This window comes from Cervus elaphus, chromosome 26 (genome assembly GCF_910594005.1).
Source record: "Cervus elaphus chromosome 26, mCerEla1.1, whole genome shotgun sequence".
NCBI classification, from domain to species: domain Eukaryota; kingdom Metazoa; phylum Chordata; class Mammalia; order Artiodactyla; family Cervidae; genus Cervus; species Cervus elaphus.
This window is the reverse complement of record NC_057840.1, coordinates 43,378,490-43,394,506: the sequence shown is the minus strand read 5'-3', so window position 1 is coordinate 43,394,506 and position 16,017 is coordinate 43,378,490. Positions and strand designations below refer to the sequence as shown.

The window sequence follows — 16,017 nt, the reverse complement described above, 5'->3', positions numbered from 1 at the left end:
GTGCACAACCAGACCACTTGGCTCTCAGTAACCTTCCTGACTGTCTCTTGGGCACTAAAGCAGCTTACTTAGCCTTCACTCCAAAAAAACTTCCTTGGTATCAAAGACTTGTTGACACCAAGGAAAGATAAGTGTAATGCCATCTAACACAATCCAGAAAATCGTGTTTTAAATTATGTGGGTCATGGAAGTTCTAATCAGCTCATTAAACGTGCAGTGGGAACTAACCCATTGCATTGCCTCAAACCAAAGGCTTACACAAAACTTCCAGACAATGACATGTCACTCTTCCCCTCCTCCTGGCCTCAGATTCACCTTGACACCAACATAGTTGCCTCCAGACTAGAGAGGGGAGAGATGTAAAACTCCTGTTTTAGAGAAAAGCAAAGCCCAGGAAGAGACGGGCAGGGGAGAGGGTGCAGGTGGTGAGTACCACACCCTCTTGGGGAAGTTCCATTTCTCTGAGGGTGAGGCTCTCATGTTTGGAGACTAAGAGCACTGCTCAAAAGCATTTCTCAGGGGCTGCAGTAAAGGGCAAAATAACTTGTGCCCACCCTTGCCCTCTGATGAGTGCACCGTCAGAAAGTGTGCTTAGCAGATCTATTTGCAGGACAGAAGCTTCCAGAGGTCTGTGAAGTCACACCCTCAGTAGAAACTCCTGCAGTGAAAATGGTTTGCAGGTATCTGTTTTCACAGCCTCACCCTTCCTGTGGGGCACGGCATGGCCCACGGCTTGGACAAGGGACAAACAAGCCAATAATTCTGACCTCCTTTCCAGAAGATTCCATGGCTACTAGAAGTTGAGTTACTTTTTGTCATTACTTTTTGAGTTTCAGATGTCATCTGAAACATCTGAAAAAGAAAAAAAAAATTATTAAAAAAAAAAACAACTTGTAAATTGCAATCCAGGATGCAGTCTGTTTCTCTAATTATATTTCAGGTGCTGTTTGATCTGTTTTCTCCTTACATTTAGTTTCAGACATCCTAATGATGTTGTTTTTTTTTTCTAGGCAATGAACAAGGTCTAGCCCTTTCTCTAGCCAATTTACTACATCAGTCGATGACAGATGTCCAGGGATGAAAAGAACATTATTAGCAACAAAACTGAGAAAACAAACAGCGATGTGATAGGCACCCCCAGAGAGGCTGTCACCAACTCCCTGGGGCTAACTACCTGCAAATGAAGAAAAATAAGGTTAAGATTACTGAGAATTTAAGAAGTGGTTTTTGTTTGTTTGTTTTTTTAAATTCTAATACATGTAGAAAATAGGGCATTCTCTATATAGCATGGGGAAATGGATTAATCATAAATTCATGTTCCTCTATAAAGTTATTTTAGATTTTTTTTTTTTATCCAAAGAGGAAGCATATACCCTGCTTTTCTGTGAGTCTCTAAATGATGAAGGAATAGTGAGCTGAATTTTTTTTTAATAAAAGTGCAAAAGGGAAGGAAAACGGAGGCAGCTTGGTATCAGGAAAGGGTGGCCTTCAAGAGCCAGAGCCCCGAGTTCTGATGAGGGGTGTGGGTTTCCTGCAGGGTGAACTTCAGCGAGGGATTGAACATCTTTATGACCCAGTGGTCTCACCTGTCACTTCTCAGGACAGACAGAGCGTGAACTGAGTAGGCAGAGTGTCGGTACAGTCCTTGGCGTTTGCGTGTGCAAACAGAGGCGTTCTAGCAGAAAAATGTAGGCCTGTATTGGTTAGCTGCTCAGTCATGTCCGGCTCTTTGCAACCCCATGGACTGTAGCTCGACCAGACTCCTCTGTCCATGGGATTTTCCAGGCAAGAATACTGGAGTGGGTTGCCATCTCCTCCCCTAGGGGCTCTTCCCGACCCAGGGATTGAACCTGGTTTCCTGTGTCTCCTGCATTGGCAGGCGGATTTTTTACCACTGAGCCAGGGCGGTAATCCAGAGAATGGTGTCTCCACTGGGGATTTCTCGCCCCCGGGGGCCTAGGAGACAAGGCTGGGGAGGGCTTTCCCAGGTTCTTGTGGCCAGGACTTCACAGAGGCCAGAATTCAGCCGGGGGAAAGCTAGACAGCCTGTGTAGCGGTTGCTTTTGTAGCTGTACCTGAGTGCCCCCAAAAGGCCACTCTGGGAAATTCCACGGCCACCTCTCCTGCTCAGAGGATTTGAAAGACTGCGGCAGCTCCTGGACGGCTGACAAGCTCTGACTCATTTTAACAGAACATTTGCCAGTTTCCCCCAGATTTTAGTTTTACCTAGTATCCCTGTGCTTTTAATTTCTCCCACAAGATCTAGCTTCCCTCTCGCTCTCTTTTCTGAGGAAAGCTTGGGAATTAAACTTTGTAAGGAGCCGTCTGTGCCCTCCTAGAGGACAGGCCTTTTGAGGGGCAGTCCAGTGGTGTGGAGGGTTTGAACCCTTCATGACCTGACCCTTAGCTGACCACCGGCACTTAGCATGGAGCCAGTGACCGGCAAGAAACGGAAAGCAAACTGGCCCATATGGGACTTGAAACTGGGACCCAGCTTCACTATAGAACATTCTCCTACCCAACCCAACTCTTCCTACAACAGACTACCAAAGTGCAACCTCTGTTTGAGTGTCCTCTCCCCTGACTCATTATTTAGATTCTTAAAAGATGAGTTTATTGAAGCTTCTATGCATTTTATACTTTAAAATGAGTATTTCCTGTTCTTAAGAGAACCCTTGAGCATACACATAAAGACTGAATAATTTACTCCCCAAATATATAAAATATAAACCATACCGATGAGTTGCGATATTACCTAGATATAGGTCATCTAACAGGATGTATTGTGACTATAGTCTGATGAAATGTAGGAAGAACTATTTTTTATTTTTTTTTTCCTTAGGTATGGAATAGTAGAATGCCCATCTGGTGGCTCAGACAGTAAAGAATCTGCCTGCGATGCAGGAGACATGGGTTCAATCCCTGAGTCAGGTAGATCCCCTACAGCAGGAAATGGCAACCCACTCCAGTATTCTTGTCTGGAGAATTCCATGGACAGAGGAACCTGGTGGGCTACAGTCCATGGGGTCATAAAGAGTCCCACACCACTGAACAACTAACACTTTCACTTTCACAAGGAATAGTATACTTTGTTAATATTAAAATGTTCTTAATGTTTGCAAATGTTATTCTGTCAGGTCGAAATTATGTTAGGTATCTGTCTGTAGATTATCCACTTTATGAAAATGTTTCTAGAAATTTTCAAACTTGTTTAATAGCTTAAACAGCATAAGTTGACAGATGAGTATTAATATGTATAGGTACACACACACACAAAGACCCTCACTGTGATTCCAAAGGCAGACAATGCAGAAGTGATTTTTAGAGAATTTGCTACTTTTGAGCTCACCTGAGAATGGACTTCTCCTCCATGCAGAACTAGTTCATGTTACAAATTAATCACATTCAGCCAAGTTAGTTCTATTTATAAATGCTATTCAACAGTGATAAGTAAAAAAAAGCCCCAGAAAATAACACAAGTCATATCAAAGGGTCAGTACTTGTCCTCCCCACCCTGCTTAGCCCATCTATGCCTTCACCACTATTGTATCTATTTTACAAACATTCTGCTCTGCTTCGTGCTAATTTGTCACCACCCTCCAATAAGTATGCAGCAGGTTTCTTTCCAGGCACTCTCAACTTTATGCCAGTAAGTGGCTGAAAGGCATCTGTGTAAATGTGGGTCATGCCTTGAAAAGAACTGCACAGCGACCTCTGCTAAGGACCCACATAGGGCTTCCCAGAGGTGGCGCAGTGGTAGAGAATCTGCCTGCGAAGGCAGAGACCAGGGTTCAATCCCTGGGTCCAGGAGAGCCCTGGAGTAGAAAGTGGCAACTGGCTCCAGCGTTCTGGCCTGGAAAATTCCATGGACAGAGGAGCCTGGACGGGCTACATACTATGGGCCGCAGACTCAGATTGTTTCCTTAGGACATTAAACTTTCTTGAATACTAGAACATTCTTGGTCTAGGTCAAATGTTTTTCATAGAAATTTCACAATGTTGAAAAAAATGCATTCAGTAAATGTATGTAAATTCTATGTAAATGTAGTAAATTCAAACCCTGTGTGTACTTTTTAATCAGAAATTACCAGATATATAAGATATATTTGTCTTCCTTTAGAAAAGGAATTGTTTGCCCAAATGCTCCTAGAGTGTATCGTAAATAGATTGAACATAATAAAGTCATATAAATCCCTTAGTTAATAAATGGAAAGAGGAGCATAATTTGTGCATTCTGTCAGAATTTGAGACTGTGACAGATGTAGTCAGCAAGAACTGTTAAAGTGTTATTGCACTTTGTTCGTAGGTTAACTTCTTCCTAGAAAAAGTATTATCAGAGCAGTAAAATTGCTCAACTAAATTAAATAGACAGGTGATCTGTCATCAAATCAGAAAATAGCTAATTAACCATTTATTTAAAATAGAAAAATCATTCACATAAGTAAAACCATCCTAACCCATTCTGTTATTAATTCCCATTGATTATTTTATTAGAGTTCTTTAATTAAGAATGAAGTTAAATTTCATTCATTTATTCTACAACTATTAATTGTGCAACAGCTATGGCCAAGACATTGTGATGAATTCAGGCATACAACTCCATGAAGGAGACGGGGGCAGTGAGGAGGGTCTACAGGAAGGTCTGAGGGGCTGGAGCAGGTAGGTCCCATGACTCACAAAACGTAACCAGCCAAAGACCTCTGGGAGGACACAGCCCCACGCTGAGGAGAAATTCACTCAGAATAGGGAAGGAAAAGAGAAAGTCCAGTTGGAAGGAGAGTAACAGAGTTGGGAGATGACAGGAACCGAGCCCTTATATTTTTGAACACTGCCCCCAGAACTGAAGAAGAAACTCTAGAGCCATTAAGAGCTACCAGGAATCCTTCTTCCTCCTAAAACTTCAGAACTAATTTCATGTAAAGGAGGGCAACAGAAAGAGATAAAGTAAAATCCCAGCAGAAAAGAAACAAGGTCAAATCCCACAGAGTTTTTGAGGAGGCAGAGAGGAGAACAGAATAGTGTCCTGAGAGATGTGAGCGCTTATCAGCCGGTCGTGTCCACCATCAGGTGAAAACCGAAATAACTATTCCAAAGGGAATTAAGTTATTAAGAAATTCAGAGATGGAAATGGCAACCCACTCCAGTACTCTTGCCTGGAAAATTCCATGGATGGAAGAGCTTGGTAGGCTAGTCCATGGGGTCGCAAAGAGTCAGACATGACTGAGCAACTTCACTGGTTCACTAGTTCAGTTCAGTTCAGTTCAGTTCAGTAGCTCAGTCAGGTCTGACTCTTTGCGACCCCATGGACTGAAGCACAGCAGGCTTCCCTGTCCATCACCAACTCCTGAAGTTTACTCAAACTCATGCCTATTGAGTCGGTGATGCCATCCAACCATCTCATCCTCTGTCATCCCCTTCTCCTCCTGCCCCCAATCCCTCCCAGCATCAGGGTCTTTTCCAGTAAGTCAACTCTTCGCATGAGGTGGCCAAAGTATTGGAGTTCCAGCTTCAGCATCAGTCCTTCCAATGAACACCCAGGACTGATCTCCTTTAGGATGGACTGGTTGGATCTCCTTGCAGTCCGAGGGACTCTCAAGAGTCTTCTCCAACACCACAGTTAAAAGCAAAAGCATCAATTTTTCAGCGTTCAGCTTTCTTCACAGTCCAGCTCTCACATCCATACATGACCACTGGAAAAACCATAGCCTTGACTAGACAGACCTTTGTTGGCAAAGTAATGTCTCTGCTTTTTAATATGCTGTCTAGGTTGGTAATAACTTTCCTTCCAAGGAGTAAGTGTCTTTTAATTTCATGGCTGCAATCACCATCTGCAGTGATTTTGGAGCCCAAAAAATAAAGTCAGCCACTGTTTCCATTGTTTCCCCATCTGTTTGCCATGAAGTGATGGGACCAGATGCCATGATCTTAGTTTTCTGAATGTTGAGTTTTAAGCCAACTTTTTCACTCTCCTCTTTCACTTTCATCAAGAGGCTCTTTAGTTGTTCTTTGCTTTCTGCCATAAGGGTGGTGTCATCTGCATATCTGAGGTTATTGATATTTCTCCCGGCAATCTTGATTCCAACTTGTGCTTCATCCAGCCCAGCATTTCTCATGATGTACTCTACATATAAGTTAAATCAGCAGGGTGAAAATGTATAGCCTTTACGTACTCCTTTCCCTATTTGGAACCAGTCTATTGTCCCATGTCCAGTTCTAACTGTTGCTTATTGACCTGCATATAGATTTCTCAGAAGGCAGGTCAGGTGGTCTGGTATTCCCATCTCTTTAAGAAGTTTCTACAGTTTGTTTGTATTAAGAAATTACACAAGTGCAGATAAATAACAGGAGATATTGTCTTAAGAGAAATAGAAAGTGAAAAGAAAGAAAATTCTTTAAAATGAAGATAGAGTAAGATGAACTTTATTTGGGCTTCCCAGGTAGCTCAGTGGTAAAGAATCTGCCTGCCGATGTAGGGTATGCCAGAGATGGGGGTTCAATCCCTAGGTGGGGAAGATCCTCAGGAGGAGGAAATGGCAACCCACTCCAGTGTTTTTGCCTGGACAGCCCCATGGCCTGGGGAGCCTGGCGAGTCCACAGGGTTACAGAAATGAGACACAGCTGAGCACGTATACAAACTTTTTTTTACCAACTTCTAAATCCGTCTGGAGAAGTTGACCAACTTAGACGTTGGATAAAGAAAATATAATCTATGTATGCTAGAAAGCCCATGAGAAAAACACCAAAGCTAGAGAATGGAGCAAATACTAAAAAATTAAATTCAATACAACTTTCCTGAGATAGACTGTGTGTGAACACGGATCGGAAACGACCAGCACCAAGATGTGTGCTGTGCTAATTCCCTTCAGTCAAGTCCGACTCTGTGCAACCCCTTGGAATGTAGCCCGCCAGGCTCCTCTGTCTGTGGAATTCTCCAGGCAAGAAGACTGAAGTGGGTTGCCATTTCCTCCTCCAGGGGATCCTCCCGACCCAGGGATCGAACCCACATCATCTGTGAGTCCTGCACTGCAGGCAGTTTCTTTACTGCTGAGCCACTGGGGAAGCCTCACCAAGACGTATTCTAATAAAATTACTAGATTCTAAAGAAAAAGAAATCCTTTGGGCATCTGGGCAAAAAAGATCAATTTACTCATAAAGAAAAAAAAGACCAGATCATCATCAGGCTTGCCCATAATACTTTACATCAGAACACAGAAGTAAGACATTTAAGATACTTGAGGGGGAACAAATGTGAACCCAGGACTCATCCAGCCAAACTCATGCTGAAGAATAAAGTGAAAGTGAAGTCGCTCAGTCGGATCCGACTCTTTGTGACCCCGTGGACTGTAGCCCACCAGACTCCTCCGTCCATGGGATTCTCCAGGCAAGAAGACTGGAGTGGGTTGCCATTTCCTTCTCCATCAAGAATAAAGGCCCCAAATAAATTGTCACTGAGGAAGAATTCAGTGAATATTTTTCTAGTGCCATATTCCTGAGGAATTAGAGAACAAACTTAAAACAACCAGAATTGCTGGTCAGACATCAACATGAGGACTGGTAGTGAACATTAAGTGTGTGTGTGTAGAATTAATGTAACATGGCAATTAGAAAGCATAGTATGTCCTATGTTTTAACAATGTAGATACACTATTTTTGTTAGAAAAATTCAGAAGGAGAATGGGTAGAGCACATGAAAATATATTTGAAGTTTTTAGTAATCATATTCGTGGTGATGATATTATTACTGTTCTGAAATCATGGTGTGTACAATGTAAGCTGAAGCTAATGAGCTATTGTGCATATGATAATCCTACCGTTCTCTATTTTTTCTTTTTTAAACTTTTTATTTTGTATTGAGATATAGCCAATGAACAATGTGATGGTTTCAGGTGAGCAGCAAGGGGACTCAGCCATACATATACACGTATCCATTCTCCCCAAATTCCACTCCCATCCAGGCTGTCACCTAACATTGAGCAGAGTTCCATGTGATCTACAGTAGGTCCTGGTTCATCATCCATTTTAAACCTAGCATTGAGTACATGTCCATCCCAAACTCCCTAACTGTCCCTTCTCCCCAGCAACCGTAAGTTCATTCTCTAAGTCTGTGAGTCTCTTTCTCTCTGTACGTACATTTGCATGATGTCTTTTTAGGTTCCACATGTAAGTGATATCATTTGATATCTCTCCCTCTCTGGCTTACTTCACTCAATATGACAATTTCTAGGTCCATCCATGTTGCAGTACATGGTATTATTTCATTCTTTTTTATGGCTGAGTAATATTCCATTGTATATATGTATCACATCTCTATCACTCTATGTTTTCTTGATAGCCAGTGGGAAAAAGAGAAGAAGGTAGAGATATAAAATTGAAAATCTTAAGTAAAAACTCTGTAGTTTGGAAATAGCTACCCATGTAGCAAATTCAAGTCTCCAAAATAAAATTATTAGCTGTACTCCCCAGGCTGTACATTAGCTCCCCAGGGTGTAGCCACTTTGCAAAACTGAAATTTTGTACCCATTTTGGATAGGCCAAGACAGAAGTTTTCACAGTCCTGTGGTACAGAGCTGAGCAGAGGGATTCAATAAATACTTACTGGAATCATTCACAGAGATATGAGGGGATGTCGTGTGCCAAAGCCAAAGGGGGGTGGGAGACTTCCTCATACAAGTCTGACCAAACCCCCATCTGGCTTAAAGCCAACTTCCTGTCTGCTCTGCGCTTGCTACTGAGTGTTGATGCAGAAGAGCAGGCACTCCACTGACCAGCCTGCTCTAAATTCACAATCTGTGACCCCAGATGTCATTCAGTTGCTAGGTCGTGTCTGACTCTTTGCGACGCTATGGACTGCAGCACACCAGGCTCCCATGTCCTTCACTGTTTTCCAGAATTGGCTCAGATTCACGTCCACTGAGTCAGTGACGCTATCCAACCATCTCATCCTCTGTTGCCCACTTCTCCTTTGGCCTTCAGTCGCTCCCAAAGTGCCAGCTCTTCTCATCAGCTTCAGCTTTAGCATCAGTCCTTCCAATGAACATCCAGGGTTGATTTCTTTTAGGATGGACTGGTTTGACCTCCTTGCAGCCCAAGTGACTCTCAGGAGTCTTTTCCAGCACCACAATTTGAAAGCATCAGTTCTTTAGTGCTCAGCTTTCCTTATGGTCCAACGCTCCCATCATGGGCTGTTAGTGCCCAGCAACAATCCTGACTATCCCTTCCTTCCCCTTTCTCGTTCACACCTTTCCTTCTCTTCTCAAATTCCCAAAACCTCCCTTGTCCACACCTGGGCCCCAGCACACAGCCTTCCTTCCCTGCAGGATCACCCCTCTTCTCGTCCTTCAGCTCCCATTGCGTCACCTGCTCGCAGGCACCACCAAGTGCCTCCTCTTCTAACTCACTCCCTTCGGCATACTAGCATCCTGCCATTACAGAGGCCTCTCATTTTCAACAAACTCTTTACAGTCCCACAGCCCATCCAGCCTCCCCTGTCTCTGCTGCCCTTTCAGCCAAACTCCTAGAAAGAAGTGTCTGGGCTCACCTCTTGGAATCTGTCTCCTCCAATTCTCTCTTGACTCCACCCCCACAAGGCTTTTGGCTACATGCCTCCAATAGTCATGGCTCTTGTCAAGATTGCAACGGCATCTCCATTTCTAAATCCATCCAGCTTCCATATAAAGTAGTTAATCTGCAGCCTTTGACACAATTTGTCATGACACATACATCTCCCTTGAAATACTGTGTTCCCTTGGCTTCCAGGCCTCCCACATCATCTCATTTTCCTCCTGCCTAGTAGACTGCTGCTTCTCAATCTCCTTTGTGGCCCCATCTCAGCATGCACAAAGGGTAGAGCATCTCTTCCGGTCTCAGGGCTGCTGAGATGACAGAGTCTGACTGTCAAACCAGACGTACAAGAATCATAGATGGAACCCAGTGTTGAGCTTTACTAATAACTTCCAGGATACTGGTAATGGTGAAGCACAGACGAAGTAATGGGAAGCCCACATCATTTAACACAGCTACTGTGTTAAAGGCAGTAGATCCTGTGTTTAACAAAGCCCAGGTCCTTTCTCAGCATATTGGGACATACTCTAGGCAAGAGTCAATGCATCAGGTCTCCAGGAAGCTCACAGAATGATCTCTAACATAAAACCTCTCAAGTATTCACCACTTGATGAAACGTCTTCATTTACCCCTTAATAATTAACCCCTTATGACATTTTCAGAGAGCCTTACTTTATGCATTCACATATTCTAGGTTGTTTACTGTAAGCAAACTTAAACTAAGTGTTTCCTGCTAAATGCATTCTATAGACAAGAACTCTTTTCTAGCTAATGCCATTGTATATAAGTAGTAGTAGCATATTTACAAGGGGACTTGACCTGTCCATCTTTCTCTTTCTGATGATGTCAGAAATATGAGAAAATGGACAGTCGCCCTGATGCTAACCCTCTCCTTTTCGGCTCTGTGTGCACCTGTGACTTCAGAACTGGTGTCTACAACCTACGTGTTTCTCCTGAATTCCAAAGCCATCCGTTCAGTTAGGCACTCAACATTTTGACTTAGCTGTGTCAGAGGTTAACAAACTGAATATGATCACAACAGGAATAATGATTCCTTTTCTCAACTCTCTAAACACACACACATACTGCTTTCTCCCATGTTCCCCCATCTCAGTAACAGTCTCCCCCATGCTCCCCCATCCTCTCTCCTTAGGGAACAAACATTATATCCTGCTTGATTCCTTTTCCTCTCACATCACATATCCAGTCCGCCTAAAAATATCTGCCATTTCTACCTTCAAAATACATCCAGAGCTCAACCACTGATCCATCGTTACCCCCACGGCTGCCTTCCTGGTTCAGGCCTCCACCATCTCTCCATGGATCTCGCTGAAACAACCTCCGACCTGCATCTCTGCTTCCTGCTTCCATCCTTGTCCCCAAGAGTCTACGCTGAGCATATCAGCCAGATGGCTGTCTTTAAGAGATTAGTCAAATTGTGTCATCCACAGCTCCACAGTCTCCAGAGGTTCCTGTATCTCTCAGAATAAAAGCCAGAATTCTTCCGGCCGCCTTCGGGGATCTATACATCCTGGATCCCCATTAACTCTCCGGCTCATCTACTATTATCTGCCCCCCCTCCACACACACACCCCCATTCACTCTACTTCAGGCACACTGGCCTCTGCAGGACCTCAAACTGAGCACACACAGCCCCTGCACCTGTATCATGCTCTGTATTCAGCCTGGAAACTCGTTTCCCCCGGGGGGCACCTGGCTTGCTTTTCTAATCTCCTTCAGATGTTGGCTTAAACGAACCTTCTTCATAAGGGATTCCCTATTCCCTGATCACCTCTCTAAAAGTGTCATTCACGTCTTCCCCCGAATCTGTTTCTTTCTGGTTTGTTATTCTCCTCCCCACTATCACCATCTGACATGCTAGACAGTTTAACCTTTCTGTATTTACTGTTCTAGACTTTTGGATGAGAGTAAAGATGCCCTTTTGTTCAGGGCTGTATCCCAGCAGTCACAGGGGTGTCTGGTACATAGTAGGTGCTCAATAAATGTTGCACAAATTAATTCATAGTGGGGCAGATCCATCTGAGTTGATCTGAGTTTAGAAGGGCATATGATCAAATAATGCAAGGAGACCAGTAGCTTAGGGCTGTGGTAAGGAAGGCTTTGGAAGATGGCCTGTGCCGTTTGAATCTTATTCTGCAGGCTGGAGGAATCGTTAAAGCAAATTGAGACAGCAACAGCAGAAAGAGATGAAGTCAGGGATAAAAGAAATCATGCTTTAAGAATAATGTGAAAGGAAAATTTTGTTCTTGAACATCAATCTTTCTTCATGAAAGTGAATATGCTCATTGATATTGGGTGGGCTGCTAACAATTACCAGAGGTGGAACACTGATGCCTTTTTTCAAAATGGTTTTAAGAACCGACAGATCCCTGAATAGAGGCGTGATGACATACTATCTGAGACTGAAAGTGACTCCTTATGAGGGTCCATAACTTGAAGTATGGATATGGTCCCTAAAATTTGTATGAAAACATCTATTAAATGCTGTTGGTAACAGTATCAGCTGAGGTAACTCGATGGCATCACCAACTCAGTCAATGGACATGCACTTAGGCAAACTCCAGGAGACAGGAAGAGACAGGGAGGCCTGGCAAGCCGCAGTCCACTGGGGTCGCAGAGAGTTGGACACAACTTAGTGACTGAACAACAACAAAGTAGTATTCCAAAAATCCAAACTTCGGAAAAAGATTTCTGGAGGACAAATTTCTAGAAACACAAAGAATAAATGCCTCATCTATCTCTTTTGTAAGTTGGGACTGGAAAACTTTCTCTAGGTTGGACCATATCTTATCCACCGCCCCCCCACCCACCCCGCCCCTGCAGATTTTATGGAAGAGGATCGACAAGAAAACCCCTCCCAAACCACCAAATATTAGCATTTCGCTAAAACGTGAGTGCCTGTACCTCTTCGTACCTGTGCTGTCTCTTTGAAAAATGACTTTTCTTTTTGCAGTACAACCGGTACCAGCATTACGGGGCGGAAGAGTGCGTGCTGCAGCTAGGGGGCGTGCTCTGCCCCAGCCCGGGCTGCGGGGCGGGGCTGCTTCCAGAACCCGGCCAGCGGAAGGTCACCTGCGAACCGGGCCACGGCCTGGGGTGCGGGGTGAGTACCAGCCACACCCCGGGTGTGGGCTGTGTGTCTGTGTGTGTGTGTTTGCTTTGGCAAATTGGCTCAGTTGGTGCTTTATTTTCATTTTCCATTTGAACTCAGATAGCTTTGACCTGATTTATTTATTTTCATTTTACTTATTTTCATTTTCCACTTGGACTCAGATATCTTTGAACTGATGTAAAAAAAAAATTTTTAATGTATTTTTCAATTCTTAACAGAATCCTGTATATAATGAGGGGAGGTAAGATTTTCTGCTTTGATAGCTATCAGTGTTTAAGACGTGAAGTCACTCTGTCAGCCTTTTAAACTTTTCTTCCGGTGCTCAGATAATTCAGAGCAAAAATGATTTCTTCAGAGGTAGCATCAAGTGGACAGGAGTGAAGGAGAAAGAGAATTCCACCTCTTAGCATGATTCTCTTAGCGACGTTGCTGGCCTAAGTATTTCAAGAAATAAAAATGAAGATTAATATGGAAAACTTGAAATGTTATCGGGTGGTAAAAATCATTTTAAATTGAGACGAGCAAAACTTAATGGGGCCTCTTAGGGAAGCAGAAAAAGGAACATGGAAAATGTTTGTTCTAAGGCTTCTTGAATGGGTCTACTGGCTGCAAGCTGATGATGAAGGGGTGCGGGAAGCATAACTCAAACGCAGTTCGGCTGGCTAAATTATAGGCTGAAATGACAAATGGATAATAATCCTGGCATTAAATTTTATGCCGGCCAGAAAAGGAAGAAGTGTATGTGCTTATAAAATGCTATTGAACTGTGATGGGAGAGCATTCCTTTCAAAATTGCAGCTTCATGAGGAGCTTTGTTGGAAGGAGGAGTATGGATGGATGGCAGAGGCATATTACCCAGGCCTAATTTGGGGCTGAGCCTCCGGAGTTACCTATGCATAAATTGGCATCTGTCACCCTTGGTAGGGCTCCCCATCGCTCATGCCGTGGAGCTTACCAAGCTCTGGGCTGAGTGATAAAGCAGAACAAGTGGAAGTTGAAAAATAATGAGAAGGCATGATGCGTAAGCAGAAAGAAATACTTCTGGGCTAATGGCGATTTCATTAGGATGAAAACTCACATCATGTCTGCTAGCCTTAGAAATTATGGAAATCAAACCCTGCTTCCCAGCCTTAGTCGTCATCATTTACTGTATAATCTGCACCGGTTGCATGTGGCCCAAGCAAGCTGCCAAATTCTGGGATCAGAGTTTCTAGCAAATGTTTTCTTTTAGATTGAGTTACAATAGCCATTAACTAATGGCCCATTTCTATCTATGCTTCTACCTAACAATTGTTCCTATTGTTCCATTGTCTAAAGCCGGGGAGTTCTTTTGGCCCTCTTCTGAGTTCATTGTTCATCTTGAACAGTTTTGAAGGTTTATGTAATTTTAAGATTTGAACGTCTTTCTCTTCCCTTTTTTACACAACGTGATATTATAAGTAACACACACATTTGAACTCCAAATTATGGAAAATTACCTTGGAGATGAATTGAATTGCATTAATATCTTTGGGTTAAGAAGTTTAGGGGCAAACCTTACCTAAATGAGAATGGCTATCTTCAGGATATTTCTTTGAAAGTTCTAGGTAATGTGTTTTATTTTTATTTATTGTTTGTTATGGGGAGGGGGAATGCTTGTTGGTTTGTATATTACTTATCTGTTGCTATGTAATAAATAACCCCAAATTTTAGCCTTTTAATTAATAAACATCTTTTATCTCACAGCTCCTGAGGGTCAGGAATCCCTAAGTAGCTTAGGTGTGTGGTTCTAGCTCAGGGTCTCATGAGGTCGGAGTCAAGCTCAGTTGCAGTTAACGCAAGACTTGACTGGGGCTGGAAGACACACTGCAAAAATGCCTCAGTTCCTCACTGGCTATTGGCCACAGTTCCTCACTACATACCCCTTTTCTTAGGCTACTTACCCAGAGCAAATGATCCAAGAGACAGAGCAAAGAGAAAGCCAAGGTGACCTGCTCTCCAAGGCTTTGTTCTGTTCATCACTTCTGCTTTGTCCCTTTGGTTAGCACGGAGTAAAAGTTCCAGCCCACCCACAAAGGGAAGGGAGCTAGGCTCCATCTTAAAGGAACGGGTGTCAGGGAATTCATGGGTATATTTTGAACCACCACTGTCTGTAATTTGAAGAAGCTGAATAAAGAACAAAGAGAAATGATTTTCTAAAACATCTAACTTAATGCTTTCTTTGCCCTCCCCACCTTTTTTGCCCCAATCCCCGTAAGCTTTTTCAGGCTGATATCAATTCCCATTGCTTTGGCTTTTCAGAAGAGATAGATTGACATCTTCATTGCTCTTTTTTCTTCAAATCCTCAACTTTCACAAAAGCATGTTAACCCAGCTTACATACCTTAGGGATTCTGTAGTGGTTAGAAAGGAGATTAGGTTGTATGACTTAGGTCCAAATCTTGGCTTCCTCAACTACTAACGGTCTTAATCTTCCTGTGCCTCAGTCTCCTCACTTAAAAACAGAGTGTATTACAATGGCCCTGTATAAGGCTCCTCTGTCCCTGGAATTCTCCAGGCAAGAGTACTAGCGTGGGTTGCCATTCCCTCCTCCAGGGCATCTTCCTGACGCAGGGATCGAACCGGTGCCTCCTATGTCCCCTGCATTGAGAGGCGGGTTCTTTACCACCAGGGCCACCAGGAAAGCCCTTCTAAGGTCATTGTGAATGTTAAATGAGCTGATGGGCACAACAGCACATGGCATAACATATGTATTTGTTTAATATTTAATTAAAAGCTCAATCAGTATTGATCAAAGGCTCACCTAAAAGACCTAATTAAATATTCAAGGAAAATTAACAACAGGGTGTTTGTTTGATCCTCTCTTCCAAATATTCTAGAATATTCCCCTCTGAATCAAGTTAGATGCAGCAGGAAATTAAGTACCTAGGCCCCACTGTTTTAGTCCTTCGAATAATTACTTTTCCTGCACAATAATTTGGTGTCATTTGCTTATACTGTGGTCATTGTACAGATGACTCAACGCCTGTGGCTCTGGACATTTGAGTGGGCTTTTCTTTGAGGGACCATGGTGCCTATTCCAGATTCATTACGCTTGTCCTGGGAAAAGTTGACACTGCTAAGGGTCCCCCCTGAAAGCTGACTGCTGGAAAACCTAGAGCCACATTTGTGAGGTATCTACAGCAGAGAAACGGGCCGCTGATAGAACGGGTTTGGAAGCTTATTTCCTGGCTTGACTTATTTCTCTTCCCTTTCTCCTGGTATATGCTGCTTTGCTGTGATTTGTGCACCCTTGTAAGCTGCCAATCTTTTCTGGATTTAAGGGTGGTAATGGAAAGCTGTTG

At 43.2% G+C, this 16,017-nt stretch overlaps 1 protein-coding gene across 7 annotated transcripts in view; it reads left to right on the top strand.

Annotated features, from left to right (window-relative positions):
- The window catches only part of PRKN (parkin RBR E3 ubiquitin protein ligase), a 1,214,524-nt gene that overhangs the window by 1,009,241 nt on the left and 189,266 nt on the right, over positions 1–16,017 (top strand). For all 7 annotated transcript variants that reach the window (XM_043888525.1, XM_043888524.1, XM_043888522.1 and 4 more), the window contains one exon: positions 12,536–12,685. In XM_043888525.1, the coding sequence (XP_043744460.1) occupies positions 12,536–12,685 (150 nt within the window). The remainder of the gene's footprint in view (positions 1–12,535; positions 12,686–16,017) is intronic.